General features: G+C 41.7%; 1 protein-coding gene across 3 annotated transcripts in view; it reads left to right on the top strand.

Annotated features, from left to right (window-relative positions):
* Positions 1-16053, top strand: part of ABCA1 (ATP binding cassette subfamily A member 1) — a 100323-nt gene that overhangs the window by 49142 nt on the left and 35128 nt on the right. For all 3 annotated transcript variants that reach the window (XM_068176209.1, XM_068176207.1, XM_068176208.1), the window contains exons 6-8: positions 4344-4465; positions 8495-8686; positions 15819-15905. In XM_068176209.1, coding sequence (XP_068032310.1) covers positions 4344-4465; positions 8495-8686; positions 15819-15905 — 401 coding nt within the window. The remainder of the gene's footprint in view (positions 1-4343; positions 4466-8494; positions 8687-15818; positions 15906-16053) is intronic.

Here is a 16053-nt window from a genome sequence, read left to right as displayed (position 1 = left end):
TTGTTTTTTTTGTCACAAAGTTTTGATTCTTAAGCAGGGACTACTGGCCTACCACTGTGCCCAGGCATGAAGGGTTTGGAAAAGGTTAGGTTGTCAGTAAAATGTAAATCTTAGGATGTAATACGGTGTTAGAGTAGGAGATGCTCTGCGGTATGAAAATCTGAGAGTTTCTGGTTTTGATGCCCAGAAGGCAGCCCCCAAAGGTGTGCTTGAATGGTGTGGAAATGAAGGACAGCTGTGCCTTCTGTGAAAACAATACCCGTTAAATGCTGCCATGTATGATTGTCTAATCCTGACTGGTGACTTCAGAGAGGATGGGACATTTTGTGGTTAAGGCACAAGACCTCCACTTCTGGGAGTTCTCAGTTGTGCTGGGAGCTTCCTTATGTGACCATACGAAGGATCTTTCTCCCTGTCCCACATGGGATATAGAAATCTCTTCTGCTTGTTTCATGTGCATGGGGATTGTCTCCTGTTGCATTGCCATACTGTGGCCAAACTGGAGCTAATTACAACTAAGGCATTTCAGCCCTGCCAGACCTGTTGGTTTTGGGGTTATTTGCATGGTTTATAAGCAGAAGTCTGTTATTTGCTGTTGCTCCCTTGTTATCAGGACTGAAACTGAAAAACTAGTGTGCCATGGGGACAAGCTGTCTCAGTATTATTTCTGCTGGCTATCCCACCACTGAATCAGCAAGATGGTTCACATCAGTTTTGACAGTCTTTTGAGCATGTTGGCTCAGTCTGAGCTCAAGTTTATCTCCTCATTTGTGTCTAGGGCTTGGCTTGCTTGCTGAGGCCTATGGTTTCAGCCAGGAGGACAAACCCTGTGCCAGGGGTGAGGGAGCCTGCAGGGCTGCAGCTCCCTTCGTTTTCTGTTGAAGATGAAGGGGATGGGCAAGGAAAGGTTGCATGTCCACGTCAAGTATATGGAGAGATTGGTCTCCAGCACATTGTTCTGTGCCCACCAGTTTGAAGTGGCTGACTGTAATGATGCTTGGCCACTCTCAAGCAAGAGAAGAGACACGCAAGCTATATCACGTTTGAGCTGATGTTTTGTCTCGTGTATTTGAGTAACTTGATAGTGTGTCTAAATTTTTATGGCAGGAAAATTTTGCAGTAGTAGGCCTGTGGTGGTAAAATGTGTTCTTCCACTCCAAATGTTTGCATTATTAAATAACCTTAGTATTAGCCTTCAGAAGACTTGCCTGTTTCTTTTGCTTTCTATTTTTGGAGTGGTTTTTCTAAGTAATGCTCTTCTATTTCCTTAGGCCCTAGTGGGCAAGTAGTCATCTTGGATGGGAATGACTGTTTTCAAAAGGAAATCTGTTACATCTTTTTAAAGGTATCCAGAGGGAGAATTTAGATGCATTGCAGTGTTCAGTGCTTTCTGTCGTTTCATGTGCAAGCTGTTATGCATGCCTCCATAACTGAGAGGGATTGCATAAGACACTGACCAACAAGTGTTGGAAGTAGGACCAGATGGGGTGGGGGAGAAAATGCATGGTACAAAAGACTGGCTGTGTGCTTGGGGCACTGCAGCCAGGATCGTGGTATTGGGATTTGGTCCCTTGGCCTTGAAGAGCTTTCATGTGTGGTCTTGGGTAGTGATCATGGCTTCATGATCAGCTGTCTGGAAGCCAAACACTGCCCCACAGTTATGGTAAGCTTGTTCTATTTCCTTCATGGTTTACTCCAAATGATGATGAAAACTTGCACAGACATTTGTAGGAGTTCCTTGGGAGGCAGCATTGATTTTCAGCAAATTCTAGTGCTAAGTGAGTCTGAAAATACTTGGCATGACACAAAAGACAGGGGATGAATACTCTGCTAATGCTGGGCTGGTTAATTACAGCTGTGAAAGATGGCAAGTCTTTGTTACTCCCCCTCATGATTACAGGCAGGTCAGCAGGAATCTTAGTGTAGTTCAGGTTGCATTCCTGCAATTGCCTATAGAATATGTCCCTGACCAAGAAAATCATGCCTCCATATGGCAGAAAACCTCCAAGCCAAATCCAGATAAAACAGACTAGCTAAACCAAAAAGCAACACATCACTGAGGAAACAGAAAAGTGGAAGAATTATTGCTTGGCTACCTTTTTTTTTTCCTTAAGGCATGTGGCCCTCTAAGAGAAGCTTGAAAAATATCTTAAGTAGGGGCAGATTCAATTAAAAGCTTGCAAACATCTGATCTCTGCATGCCAGTGTGCCTTCAGTCAGGCCTCCCTTTGTCCATCTGACTTTCTGAACAGTTGATGATCTCACCAAAAAATAAACAAGCTGCAGAAGTGTTTAGGGATTTTGGCACATGTAGGAAGTAACCAAGGAATCAGGGTGGGGGAAGTTTTTCCTCTGCTTGCGGTGGAGCAGGGTGCTTTAGCCTCTGCTGGAAAGAGAAGGACGGTTTTATGTTATTGCAGGAACCAGATCTTTTTACAGCCTTTTCCCGGGCAGAGAGTGGCGGTGATGGTGGGTTTTGCTCGTGGCATTCAAGTGGGGTGTTTGCACGGTGTGCTCAAAACCAGCATATTCATGAGTGGTCCTGCTGTGTGGGAGAGAGGAAGGCAAGGGATAAACTTTTGCCCCATAGTAACCTCTGCCTTGCCTCAGCTGAGGCGGGTGATTTAATTTTTCGTGTGGAACAAAAAGGCAACGGGGAATTTGTAACTGGATATATAGATGAAGGAGCAGTGACCGTCAGTAACCCCGTGTACTTCATGCTGCAGGAGCAGAGCGCGTGGTTCTTCCCCTTGCCGGCTCCTCCAGCAGGATCAGCCTGGGAGGCAGAAGTGGCACCCAAACCGACGGGTCTCCGGTAACCTCCGGTGGCACCCACCCCGAGTGCATACTTTTGCCTGATGGGGCCCATTAGTGACAGGATCACCTGCTCGAGCTAAACCAAAGCCAACCAACAACAACAAAATAAATTAAAAAACAAAAAACAAAAAACAAAACTCAAACAAAAAAGTCAAACCAAAACAGAAAAACCCAAACTAAAAACTAACCCCAAAACCAACCAAACAAAAAAACCCCAACCAAACAAAACACAAAAAACCAAGTCAGATCAAAAAACCTATCCTGTATAGGAGGTGGGGGAAAAGGTTGTTACAGCTGTCCCCTATAGGAGGGGAAAGGTACAAGCCGCTGGTTTTCCATATCATTACTTTCTCTTTAGAGCTCATTGTTTTCCACTGTTTGCTCTGGGTTGCAGCATCCTGTCTTCCTAAAGTAGAAAATACAGCATGACACCTAGCTTGCTGTTGTACCTCAGTCTGGAAATCTTCACTCTGGTAAATCCTATAGGACTTGGTCACCTCCTCCTGGCCTAAGTGCTTTGCTCATCACTTCTTATTTAAGCATTGTGGAGATAGAATTGTCCTCTCTCTCTCTTAAAGAAAACAACAACAACAAAAACCAAACCAAAACTACTAAAGACTGCTTGACACCCCCCCTCAAAAAAAAAAAAACAACAAAAACCCAACCAAACCACAAAAGAAAAGAAACAAAATCAAACAAAACAAAAAAAAAAAAGAAACCAAAACCAAACAAATAAAAAAACAAAACCAAAACAACAACAACAAGCATAAAAAACCAAACCCACATACAAAACCCAAGAGAACAACTCAAAACAGTGTTAGCTCTGAGCATCAGCTTCTGAAGATCCAGTTTTGTGGACTTTAGTTGTGTGCTTGGATTATAATTTCCAGATGGTTCCCCTTTGCTGTGATGTAGCCACAAATTTGTTTTAAAGTCAAGAGCTGAAACATTGATGGCTTGAGAAGGAGTAAATGTATTTTTAATTCCAAGTAGCTGAGATTTTTTCCTAGATCTGTGATTCTATATCATACCTGTGTGTCTGCATATGTCAGTCTTTGAAATTAATGGTAGAGTACATCAGCTGTTAACATAATTAACTAAATGCTAGTAAATCCCTTAGTGGTCCATGCACCAACTCAGACCTATGTTCAGTAACAACACAGGGATTAAGTGCTAATGCTGTAGTAGGTTTCAGATCAGGGGAGCAACTTGGTGTGCCTTGCTTCTGTGTATGTATGAGCAAATTGACCTGAAGTAATGATGTTAAGGGTGTTGTTTTTGAAGGTTGATTGCTTTTTTGTTGTTGGTTCGGGGTTTTATTTGAGACTAAGACATCATAGATTGACATTTCTGAAGCCTGCCAAGTTTCAGAGCACTTTACCAGCAGCTCCTCTTCCTTTGCGCTATGGTTTGTGTAATTCCCTCTCCCTTACTTGTCAGCTTGACTTTTCCTGTTCAGTGCTCTCACGTGAGTTTCCTTTTGGTTCTGCTGTGACCAGAATTTTGCTTGTTTTGTCATTTTCCAGACTTGAAACTTCGGGATTTCCTGATTGACAATGAGACATTCTCTGACTTCCTCCATCATAATATGTCCATGCCATCATCTGCCGTAGAGGAGCTACTGGATGCAGGGGTCAACCTCCAGCAGGTAAAGAGTACTTTCAGCTCCTAACATAATGCTTGTCTATTGTTTGTTTAGCTGTAGTGCCAAGATCCGTTGTGCTGGACCCCTCTGCGCTACATGCTGTGGAAAGACAGAGAGAAATGTATTCCCTGCTTCTGTCTTCCCTCTTGCCCACAATTTACTGTCTTATTTGATTTTAAGCTGTAAAAGGACACTGGGAACCCATAAGTAAATGTTTTGACCTGCATAAGAGAATAGAACCCTCAGGCTAAACTGAATTTCTTCCTTCCTCTTTTTTATTTTAAATGGAAGGAAAACATTATTAAGCTGCTAGCTCTGTTCTGACTCTTTTCAGCCACTCAGCTTGGACTGGAGCAGGATTTCTTGGTCTTGCTCTGTCTTATATTCCTGTGCAGCAAACGCAGCTCTACTTTTAGGTTTGTGGCCAATGCATCAAGACAGACACATTGTAAATTACGTAGTACAAGAGTCCTGCTATCCTGAGTGCTCCATGATTGCAGTCATAAACATAGCCAGTGGTGACAGTGGGCTAGAGCCCTGTCTTGCGATGGCTGGCTGTCATTCTCAAAGTTGTAACATGCTTTTTGCTAGGCTTGATGAATTAGTCCACCAGCATCCTTTCTAACGCAGAAGTCAGAACAGACTTCAAAGGAGGGCCCAGGGTCCTCTTGAAAGAATGCAAAAGATGGTATGCAAAAGGAGGAGGAAATCAATTTTGATCCTTAACTCCACATCAGATCTCTTCATTGAAGTGGAATGGCTTCATTGTCCTTTTAGTCTTTGTTTTCCTGTAGTTATAGATGCTGTCCCTCTTTGCACACATTGTCATGTTCTTCAGTAAATTCTTTCAAGCCATCTGTTTTAGTACAGTTTGATAAGTTATCCTACAAGTTAAGGATACGTTCTACTAAAAAAATGTAAAGCAGATAAAAAATTTTTACCCATTTTAGGCTACAAGTCTTCAAGTTTTACTTGAAACTAATTAGATTAAAACAGAATCATGCTACATATGATTCTGGGAGGGTAACAGGAAGACTGCAGCAACAGCGTTCTTATCATTCTCCCTGAGTTAGTGGAGAGGCAGAAATATTTTCAAACAGCAGGCAAAAAACCTCACCGTACATTGTGTGACTGCCATGCTGTATTTGCTGTATAGGGAAATGGAAGGAAGAAAAAAGCTTAGCTTTTATCTACATAATGTGTCTGAAGGGTGGTGAAAGACTGGTCAGTTACCTTGTTCTTCCTTGAATGCTTCAAGCTGTGCTCTTGTGTAATTCTTGAGCTGATTCCACTAAAGCACTGGGAGTGATGCTGCTAAGTTATAACAGCATTCTGTGCTTAGGGATGGCAAGAAGAGCTAATCTGAGCACCAGGATGTTACGCTGCAGAGCAGAGCAGTGGCCCGCCAAATTTTCTGTCAGCGCTTTTCTAATACAGGTGGTAACTAGAGATGCAGACCTCTCCCTTCCTGCAGAATGACTTTATCTGACTCACAAAACAGATGTCTTTGATTTTGCTGGAGATCTGGTTTGAAGATCTGACCTCACTGCTGAGCTGCCTAGTGACTTCAGTATTAATAGGCAGTATTTGTTAGGTCTCTGAATGAGTGGGTCACAGCTTCATTCAGAAATCATGTAGTAAAAGGGCCTATCCAGACTATGCCAACCTTTCATAGCAAATACAACCTGCTTCTGCAGTCTGTTGGTGTCCTGGGGTCATTCAGCAAGGCCAGAAGTTACTTCCTCACAATCAAGTGAGGAACTGAAGTCTCCAAAGAGATGGAACTATTCACTGGTGTTACTGTAATGACAGCATTCCAGCATGTCCTGCAGGGCTGTGTATGTAGCATACTGAAATTAGTGCAAACAGATAAAAGCAACCATAGCCACGTCTTGATGGGAATATTGCTTCCTGGGGCTGAGTGGCTCCACCTTGTGTTTTTCCAGTCCTAGCAGGTGTGCTCAGAAGGGTGTGGGATTTGGAAGGTGCCTGGGTCAGCAGTGGGCAGGCAGCTGTGTAATCAAGCGTGGTATGCTGCTGTTGCCCAGGTGTGGCCAGACAGCTCTTGTGTGGCTTGGAGGCAGGACTAGGTGTTGTCCCGCTGAAAAGTTGAAGGCACAATGAGGTCCTGGGCCAGTGCTGCAGCATGATGAATTGACTATCAGTGAAGAGTAAATAGAAATGGCCAGTGCATATTCTGCTAGGATCAAATCTCTGTTTCATGAAGGGGGAAGGGTCCCAAGGAAAGAATTATATGACATGTAAGGACAGAACAGTTACCTATGACTACTTTCAGGCATGAGCCTGGCATTTTGAGAGTCCTTAGGGGACTAAACCTGTCATTTAGGGTGTATTTTTGCCTGCTGAAGACACCATGGGTTCAGGTGATAGCAAATGGTTAGAGAACTTGCAGACTTGGTGAGACTGGGTGCTTCAGGGTGGATAGGTAGAGTGTTTTTTTCTAAGGTCTCATGCTATGGACCTCAGTGCTTGAAAAGGGCAGCTTCTCACCAAAAGAGCATAAAATCTGGGTGAAAAAGGTGGACATTTTCTGAATGGTAGCAGGTTGATCGCCTTCACTTTTTGTGAGTGAACACCGAGGCACTGGAAGACACTGGTTTTTCTATATGTCCACCCAGGGAAGTTTGTTCTGGGAGTGTTACTTCAGTGCCCCACAAATACCTCCTTTTCAGCATGGCTATAACACTAGTAGTAGTGTCTGAACTGGCAAGAAAAAAAACACCCCAAATTTTCAAAAGGCAAATCTTTTTGGTTTGAGAGCTGTGTGGCATTGAAAGATCTGATTTTTGGCATACGAATACAGACTGAAGTTAAAGGTTTGCATGAGTATTGCATTAAAAATCCCTTTTCTTTTCTATTAGTTGCATTTGCTTGTTTACTGAACATAATGCATTTTTCCCCCCCAGATTGTGTATACCCCTTTGGTTTTGACAGACGAAAAATTTCAGACTTAACAGCCTGGTTCAAGAGCTGCTAACTCTTCTGGAATGTAGATCAATCCTCTTTAGTTGTTGTTGTAAGTTGGGCAATGCACACTGGGTCTTATGAAATGACAGAAAGATGAAATTAAGTCTATGGCTGTTGTTACCTGTGCATTTACAGTAAAACGGTTCCATCTGTCTAGCCCCACGGCAAACAAAAGTTTCTTTCCAATAGTAGACTCTGGACTTTTCCTTGTTTATCACCTTTGAGAAGTATACAGCTTTTTGGATTGGACTTTGTTGTTCAGCAAACATGAAGTTGGTAACTGACCTTATTAAAATAATTTGTTTATCAGGTCTGAAACAGTCTGGTGATAACTCAGAGGGATTTTATCAATTTTGTTAATAATGTGATTGCATGTGGGTTAGGAGACATTATTGACAAGGAAACCATTACCTTAAGAAAAAGATGCCTGTGAAGGAAGACTCTAGGATCTTATCTCATTTGTTGCAGCCAGTAAGATAACTTTTTTTTTGCTGATGCATTATCTGCTCAAAAACACTGCAAAATGTTTGTCTCAGCAGTTAGTGAGTAGATACTTCAGAGTTAAGGGAGATGATTCTGAATCATTTCTGCATATAAAATGTGGCTGGCAAATATGTCTTAAGTAGTTTGGGACATAGGTCTTTTGCCCTTCACATAGATTTGCCAGACTTGTATCTGGTCACAAGCCTTGTTTTATTCTCTGTGGCTCATTTCCCAGAAGACTGAACATTAGGCAATGCATGTACCCTTGGTTGGAGGAAATGGCTGCTGTGGAGGACTGGATCATGGCTGCTTTGTGCATATTTGTGGGAAAGTGAAGAGTGACCTGCCTCCCCCAGGACTTCTCTCCCTGTTCTCAGCAGGGAAGGGTTTTTCTTGGAACTGGGTTACATATGGATCAGGGCTGCTCAACCTGTAGTGAAGAATGCCCCCTCACCTCTATCTGGAAATGTTATTAATAGCTTGCTTTGTCTGAGCAATAACCATTTTTTTTGTTGAAGTCTTAGATGCAGGCAGACTTACATGTTTTTCCCACTTTTATAGGTCATTGTGTCTGGTTATCGAATGCGACTGCGAGATCTCTGCAATAGCTCAATGTCATCTGAATTTCTAACGATCCAAAATCACACAGCAGCCATGGACTCTGAAGCCTTCATTTGCACCTTGTCAAAGGAAAAACTCCGTGCAACTGAGCAAGCCTTCCGTGCTAACCTGAATCCTTTGAAGCCTCTTCAGGTGAGTTCACTGGTCACACCAGTGAGAGTCTGTCATTGACACAGTGATGCTTTCCATGTCTTTCAGTCTAGGAGCTCATACCTGCATTTCCAGAGCTGCTTAGAGGCAGTTAGAAAGGGGAAAGATGGTTGGTCTTTGTCATGGGGAGCATGAACAGCATGCTTCTTCCCATCATTCTTACCCTTCCTGTTCATTCTGCTACTTTCACAGCCTAAGTGTGTGTGGTCTGCCGTTCAGTTTGTCAAGAGGAAAGTCTCTATGCTGCACAGTAACAAACAGGCTCTTGGTTGTCCCTGTGTTTTAGTCAAATGTTGTATCTTGGCTGTAATTAGCGCAAATATAAGCCTGGCTTTTTCTGAGCACTAAAACTACGGCCCTCTGCCCTTAGCATGGGGCCACTGAATACAGAAGTTTCTAGCCACTGGCAGGCTACAACCTTTAAGCAGATTTAAATCATATGAATCAGAGTCAAGTTTTAAAGTCCTGTTTCAAAAATTAACCAATGGAATGGGTATTGGGGGTGGAATTCATTGAACTTCAAGAAATACATTATTTACAGGGTGACTGGAGACTAGAACAGACTTGGATCTTGGAAAATCCAATGATGTTTTGCTACAGATCTGCAATATTTGTTAAAATATGGAAGTTTGAGGAATTCAGTGCTGGAAATGACAGTAGAGTGAAAAAAGGACCACAGAACCAACTTTGTTACCCACTAAAACAAATATTCTATTGTCTGCTATGTGAATTTTCAGATTTGATGAGCCTTTCAGTACTCACAGTCACGTACTTGTTGCTTGGCTTTGTCGCCAGTCAAAGAGAGTCATTATCAAGTACTGGAATCATATTACTCTTCTGCACACTATGTAGTGGTCAGTGACATCTTCTCTCCACAGCTCAGTGTCTGTTTTGCATGTGTGCTCCATCTGCACTTAGTTTTTACTGCTGGAAGAGCAAGACAACCCATAAGCAATAAGAGATGGGGTAACAGCATTAAAATTTTAACAGAGATGGGTTGTTTGGAGAGGACTCGCTATAACTTGTTTCTTGTCTTGGGTTGTATGTGTATGTGCACATATATACTTATTTTACTTTAAACCTTTCAAAGATGCTAGAATTTTGGGGCCTGAGTGGGTTGAAAATAGCCATTTTCAACCACTTGGAAACACTATTGTACCACTTGGAATTGGTTTTCTAGGCCCTGTGGAGACTCAGTCTTGCTTTTCTTATTTATGGAAACTTCTGCAGCTTCGCTGACAGAAGCAGGTGCTGAGTGTCTGTGTTCTTAGGTCTATATTGTTTGTTGGTGAAAGGAAACACTCACAAGCCACTTTGTGCCTCTTGGCAGCAGCAGTATAGATTTAAGACATTATGTGCAGTTTTGGGGGGCTTTTGAGAAGCTGGCTCATGATCTTGTCTTCAAGGGGAGAAAAGCTGGGAGTTCAGAATCCAGCAGTTCTAAACCTGCTGTGTATTGTTGTCTGGTAAAGGTCCACAGTTTTTCTCAGAAATGTGTCACAGGGCACCCAGTAGTTAAGCTGCTGTAATGCGTCAGTGAGTAAAACAAAAACTAACTGGCTTCGTTGTGGCCAGACAATGATAAATTAACTGTAGGATCACAACCAACACATTGGAAACTTAATGTCTTTAGAGGCTAAAAAGTGCCCTGACCTGCAGTAACATCCTTGAACAAAGAGGGAACTTTCTGCTCATGAACAAAGGAGGCTTTTGATGCAGCTTATTGTGTGTCAAATCTTGGACATGCACACTGAAGATAGCATGCTCTGTATCTACTACAGAGTCTGTAAACCAATGCCAGCAATTTGTCAAGATACTAATTTTTTTTTCTGAATCCCTTTGATGTACTTTACAGCAAGGCATTTCAGTAAGCAAAGTAAGGGCCAAGTCAAATGCAGGTGCAACAGCAATTTGGAGAGAGATTTTTAGCTTGTGTAATTGAACATGGGCTTCACTGGTTGTACTATTTTGTGACTTATGGATAGGTAGCATCTTAGTACAAGAAGGTTAATATAAGGGCTTGCAACTGTGTGCAAGAACTCTGTAAATTCAACACCAAGGGCTTGAATTGTAAACTGATATCTGGGAAGTTAAGTGGCTATGGTTTCTTAAAATGTCTCAATACATATGACTTAGCCTGACATCCACCTGCTTGTTTTTTTCTGTCTGCATTCCTGTTTGTTATTCCCTCTGCAAGATGATGCAGTAAATTTCATCATGGAATTGATCCAGATTAAAAGTGATTGACCTGATTGTATGCTTACACAAATATTTAAGCTAAAACATGAAGGGGAGAGTGCAAGATTGAGAGCCCTATGATCAGGGAGTGAGTGTGTGGGCTGAGACCCTCATGATAACACTCAGTTCTGCTGGCTTAAAATGTGTGTGCATTTGCAGCCTCAGGGAAATGCAAAGTGTTCTAAGTAGCTCTCAAAAATGCAGTAATTACTAGCAAATTATGGACAGATCAAGGCTTTAAGAAATAAATTAAAGTGCATGCATGATGAAATGCATGAGCTCTAAAAGTCGCAGCACCGTTTTTATAAAAAGAAAGGCGAGGCATAAATGTTTTATATACCTGCTCCTCAGTTCTACGCAGAACACCCTGAGTGTTGCCCAAAGGACAGTGATACAGTTAAAACAAGGACTTGTAGTTAAGATTTCACACTAGGATGCTAGCTCTATCGTGGATCTTTTGTATTACTTGAATTTAGCCTGTTTTGTAGGATGCAATAACGGAGCCAAGCTCATGGAGGTATGGTAGGGAGGTTAGTGTCCTTACTCTTATTCATGTAAGAACCTACTTGAGGCAGACTGTTCAGATCAAAACCCAGCTAAAAATCTGGGTGTGATCACAGGGCACTAAGGTGGAGGATCAACTTTCCTTCTTCTCTGAGTGTTCACTCCACTAGATGGAAAAAGTGTTTCAAAAAGTCAAATTCCCTATTCCATGGCCCATGTCTTAATTGGCATCCATTCTCTGAAGCCTTTTGACCAACAATACTATAGGACATAGGACATGTTTTACAAGCTCCTTATGGACACATCATCTCTTCTTGAGGCTTGCCTTGCACGGGCTGAGTGAGACTGAGGCAGGAGAAGCTGGTTTGAGAACAGTAGTGAAGCATATGATTGCATATTACATATGACTGCATGCATGCAAATTTCCTTCCTGGCTTTCTCCTCATGGTAGGCCAGCACTTGTCCCATAGAGGAATTATGCAGTTTGGGAAAGGCTAACAAGAGCAATGGCAGTAAGTTCCCAGCCATTACCACACAGTCCAGTGGGACATTTCTGACTGTCTTACATCACAGAAGTACCTGTTTATATATCCCTCTACAAATCTCCCCAGTTTTAAATATGATTTGGCAGGGTAAGGTTAAATGATAATTCAGATTGCTCCTGTGGGATTTCATCTCTTAGACACCACTGCGTAATAAGGGCTTTGCCCTACTCACTTCCAGTGGTATGGATCTGTCATAAGCCATAAATATGCTGTGGCTTGTCTATTACAGTGGTCCTTGAAAGACTGTGGGTGAGCACATGAAAATCCAATTGTTTCTTTCTCCCTCCGTAATATGGGTGGTATTTTGTCAAATGGTTAGTATGAACTAAGCATTAGATAATAAATGCATTGCAGTTGAAAAATGGTTTTTAGAAAAGGTTTCCTAATGTAAATATGTGCTGCAACTGAATTCGAGCTTTCTTTGGTCTTTTGAGAGAATTTTCATTAAGCATAATGATATCATCCTTTTAAGCAGCAGAGGTTTGAGACTTCCACTTTCAGGAAACAAGAGCAGAAACTTAAAACATGTGATTTTTTTTTTGCAGAGGCCAGTGGAAAGTTTCTGGTAAGATCAGTATGAAGTTGTAATAACTATTTCAAAGCAAATGTGGCAGAGTCATCTTCATTAAGGAGAAACAGTCAGCTGTATGATGCAGACTGAATTTTGGCTGAATGTTTTGACTTCCCAACACTTCAAACCCATGCATTCTCATGTATGTTAAATCAGATTTGTCCGTCCCCCATAAGTCTCATGTGAATTTATTGAAGGCTTGTCCTTCAACTCTAGCCATCTCAAGAATTTGTCACTAGAGTAAGTCTTGTAGCATGCCCATACACGCACACAGAGTCCCCCACAGTGCACTCAGTACTTCAAGAGTACTATGATGTTGGCTGCCCCAAAAGACAAATTTAGTGACTTGCTAGCCACTACCACAGTAATTGTAGAGGGCAGTTGTGTTCAAAACCTGCTATACATTTGTCTTTCCACAGTGTGCCTAGAGCAGACAGGTGATGTTTTTGCAGCACATTGTCAGTAAATGAGTCATTGCCCTCCCCAGCCCCTAGATGTAGTGTGGATATCTGCTAAAGACAGTCCCACAGAAGGAACAGTCTTCCTGGATCTACCCTGAATCTAGAGGTTTGTTATTAATGTAATTAACTACTTAGTGAGTCACTACAAAGATGTATATTACAGGGAAATTAATGACATGTTCATCTGTTCCAAGAAGACTGGCCCTTGTGACTGATCATTTGTTATTGTCTCTGGTCATGACTTTTGAGAGGCTTCCTGAGTGGGCTTTGAGGTGGTAGAGAGAGAAAAATTTCAAGAAGTGGTAGAGAGAGTAAAATTTCCTCCATATCAATGATACTATTGCAAGTTCTGGTGAGAAATGATCTTGAAGTGATAGGAATTTCTTAGGAAAGAAAAGTCAGAGTGTTGTGGTATGAAAGGATAGATGGGTACTCCTCACAGAGTAAGGTTTGCAATCTTCTTGAATCACCTAAGATGTATGAGGTCAGGAAAAAGTCATGTTAAGCTCAGTGTCCTTGACTGATAATGCAGCAGTGACCCTTAATGGAGGCATGTGAAAGGATGAAGCCACTGGGCAGGCACATAACATTTCTTCAGTGTAATCTCCTGTTCTTCAGTAGCTTGCAACCCAGACTTTCTCATCTGCTGTTGAGAGCTTGTTTAATAGCATTTATTAAGATTTTTATGTTCAATTAATTCTTTTAAGTATTTCTCAAACTCAGCATTGTGTAGAGTCTACTGACTTTTTTTCCTGTTTTGACTAAGTTGCATATGCAGAAGCTCCTTTGGTTTTGTTTTAAACTGATCATTTCACTGGACATTTTCTAGCTCTGTATGATGAGGCACAGAAGGCAATCATCTCACTTCCATTCCCTATCCCACTTGTAAATCTACAGACCTTTGTCATAATCTCTGTTTGTCCTTACATGACCCATTGGAAGAACTGGGGTCTATTGTTCTTCAAAAATTATTCTTACCTTGAATCATGGCCTTTGTCTGTACCTGAGCTCCTTCTGAGGTGGAGAACCCAGAACTGCACATAGTACTTGAGAACTGGAATTGCATTGTGGATTTATGTTGATGTTGGTCTGTTTTATCACTGTATTTCTAAGATGTCTCTTTTTGAGTGGCATGAGCTAATTCAGGGCCATACAAGGGGTATCTTAAGGTAGAACTGTCTTTTCCCTGTGTACTTTACTTTGCAGTTCTGAATTTTGCCTGGCACTTTGTAACAGTGTGTCAGTAGAAGGATGTTCACTAATCCTTTGCAACGGGATTTTGACTTTTCACTGTTCTGAACCAATTACTATCTTCAGAAAACTTTTCCTCATCCACCCTGTCCCTGAATCACCTCTGAATGCAGTGAACACAAATCTGTGTGGAGATTGATGAAGTATACGGAGCTGAACACATCTCTTGTTTATGCATGAACCTGGAACTTTCTACCTCATCTTACTGCTAAAGTTGTAGTGGTAGAGCAGATAAGTAGCTTTGACATTTGCTGGCTAAATTTCTTTAAATATGTCTTGAAGGTCTAAGCCTGTGGGATTTTTAATTGCTTTTCTCCTAGATGATATGTTTTTATTTATCCAAACCTTAAGGACTGCATTTAGTAGAGATCTATAGAGGTTAGAGAATCCTCCCTGAATTTGCAACTGGCTTTGGAGCAAAAACTAACTGTGCACTCAAAAAATGAGTTTTAAACATACCAGCAGCTCAGCAGAACAGTGCTCATTTACAATAGCTGGCACTGACCAGGGCTTAGCCATCTCCAGCAGATCAAGCAGAACAAGTGAAAACCTCCAGGATTGGTTTCCAGAGATTGCCCTAGGAAAGATGTGAAAAGGAAGAGATTCAGCTCAAAAGATATGTGCTAAAATCAAGGGCCTTGGCTGTTCATCTGTGTGTTGCAGTGCTGTAATTTTAGTATGCTTTCAAATGCTGCAACGTGGAGCTACTAATACAAAATCTTAGGAGTTTATTTTAATCTTCATTCCCTTGCAACAAGGATTGTGCCCAAATGTTTTCCATGCAAGATAATCCAGATATGTAAATGAAAGGGGAAAAGAGCCCCACAAATGGAACTCCAGGCCACCAGTTACATGTAGAGCAATTGGAAACAAGGAGTTGTTTTCAATGTGACTTCATCTAGAGCAAATAGTTTCCTGAAAGCTATGCCTTCCAATTCTGGAAGCCTATCAGTCTTGCTCTTTGGTGACAGTGCATGCTAGCTAATTCCTGGAAGCTGTTTGTTTTAAAATAAAACCTTGGTTTGGATAAAGAACATCAAGGCCTGATGGGAGGATTTTAGTGATAATGTACACTGCAGTAGGGGGTCCTTTGTATCTGAGTATCTTTGTATCTGTGTAGTCTTACTGAAAACTTGTACCCACCAAATTGTCTTTCCTCCACTGTACTGACTTTGCATCCCCTTCTTGGCGCTGGCTTGCAGGATTTCACATGCTATCCTGTAGACTGTGCTTGTTGTGTGACCTGGAATGCAAGTCGTCCTTTGCATTGTAAGTGTATATGAATTCATTTAACATTTTGTTGGTATGGTTCAGATTATGGTATCTGTATACCTAACCTGTGAGGAGAGAAAGGGGTGATCCTATCACATTGCAGGGTGCAGATGCCCATGGTATTTTAAGTACAACATTACACAGAAAGCCAGCTCCGTCTTCCCCACCAATATAAACAGTTCTAACTGCTCTATGCAGGAATGTTTACAAGAGTTTTAATTTCTTCATTTGTGCTTTGCAGTAACTTCTAGTTTCCTTTTCTCTTCCCACAGAGACAACTTTCTTTCAATTCCTCCTTGTGGGATCTGTCAGAAACTGTGGAAACTTTGAGAGAGAGCATTGGGAAGCTTGTTAAAGAGGTAAGAAGAGCCTTTGTATCAGGAGAAGACATCACTGTGGTTTCTATCTTAGCCTGTGATCGAGTACAAGAAGCAGCTTACAGTCAAATCCCTGGCTTGTTTTGAAACTTTTCCCCATCCTACAGCTGTTTTCCCTGTGTGCAGGCAG

Source organism: Anomalospiza imberbis, chromosome Z (assembly GCF_031753505.1).
Source record: "Anomalospiza imberbis isolate Cuckoo-Finch-1a 21T00152 chromosome Z, ASM3175350v1, whole genome shotgun sequence".
Taxonomy (NCBI): Eukaryota; Metazoa; Chordata; class Aves; order Passeriformes; family Viduidae; genus Anomalospiza; species Anomalospiza imberbis.
The sequence above is the reverse complement of the archived record's forward strand: the minus strand, read 5'-3'. Positions and strand labels throughout refer to the sequence as shown.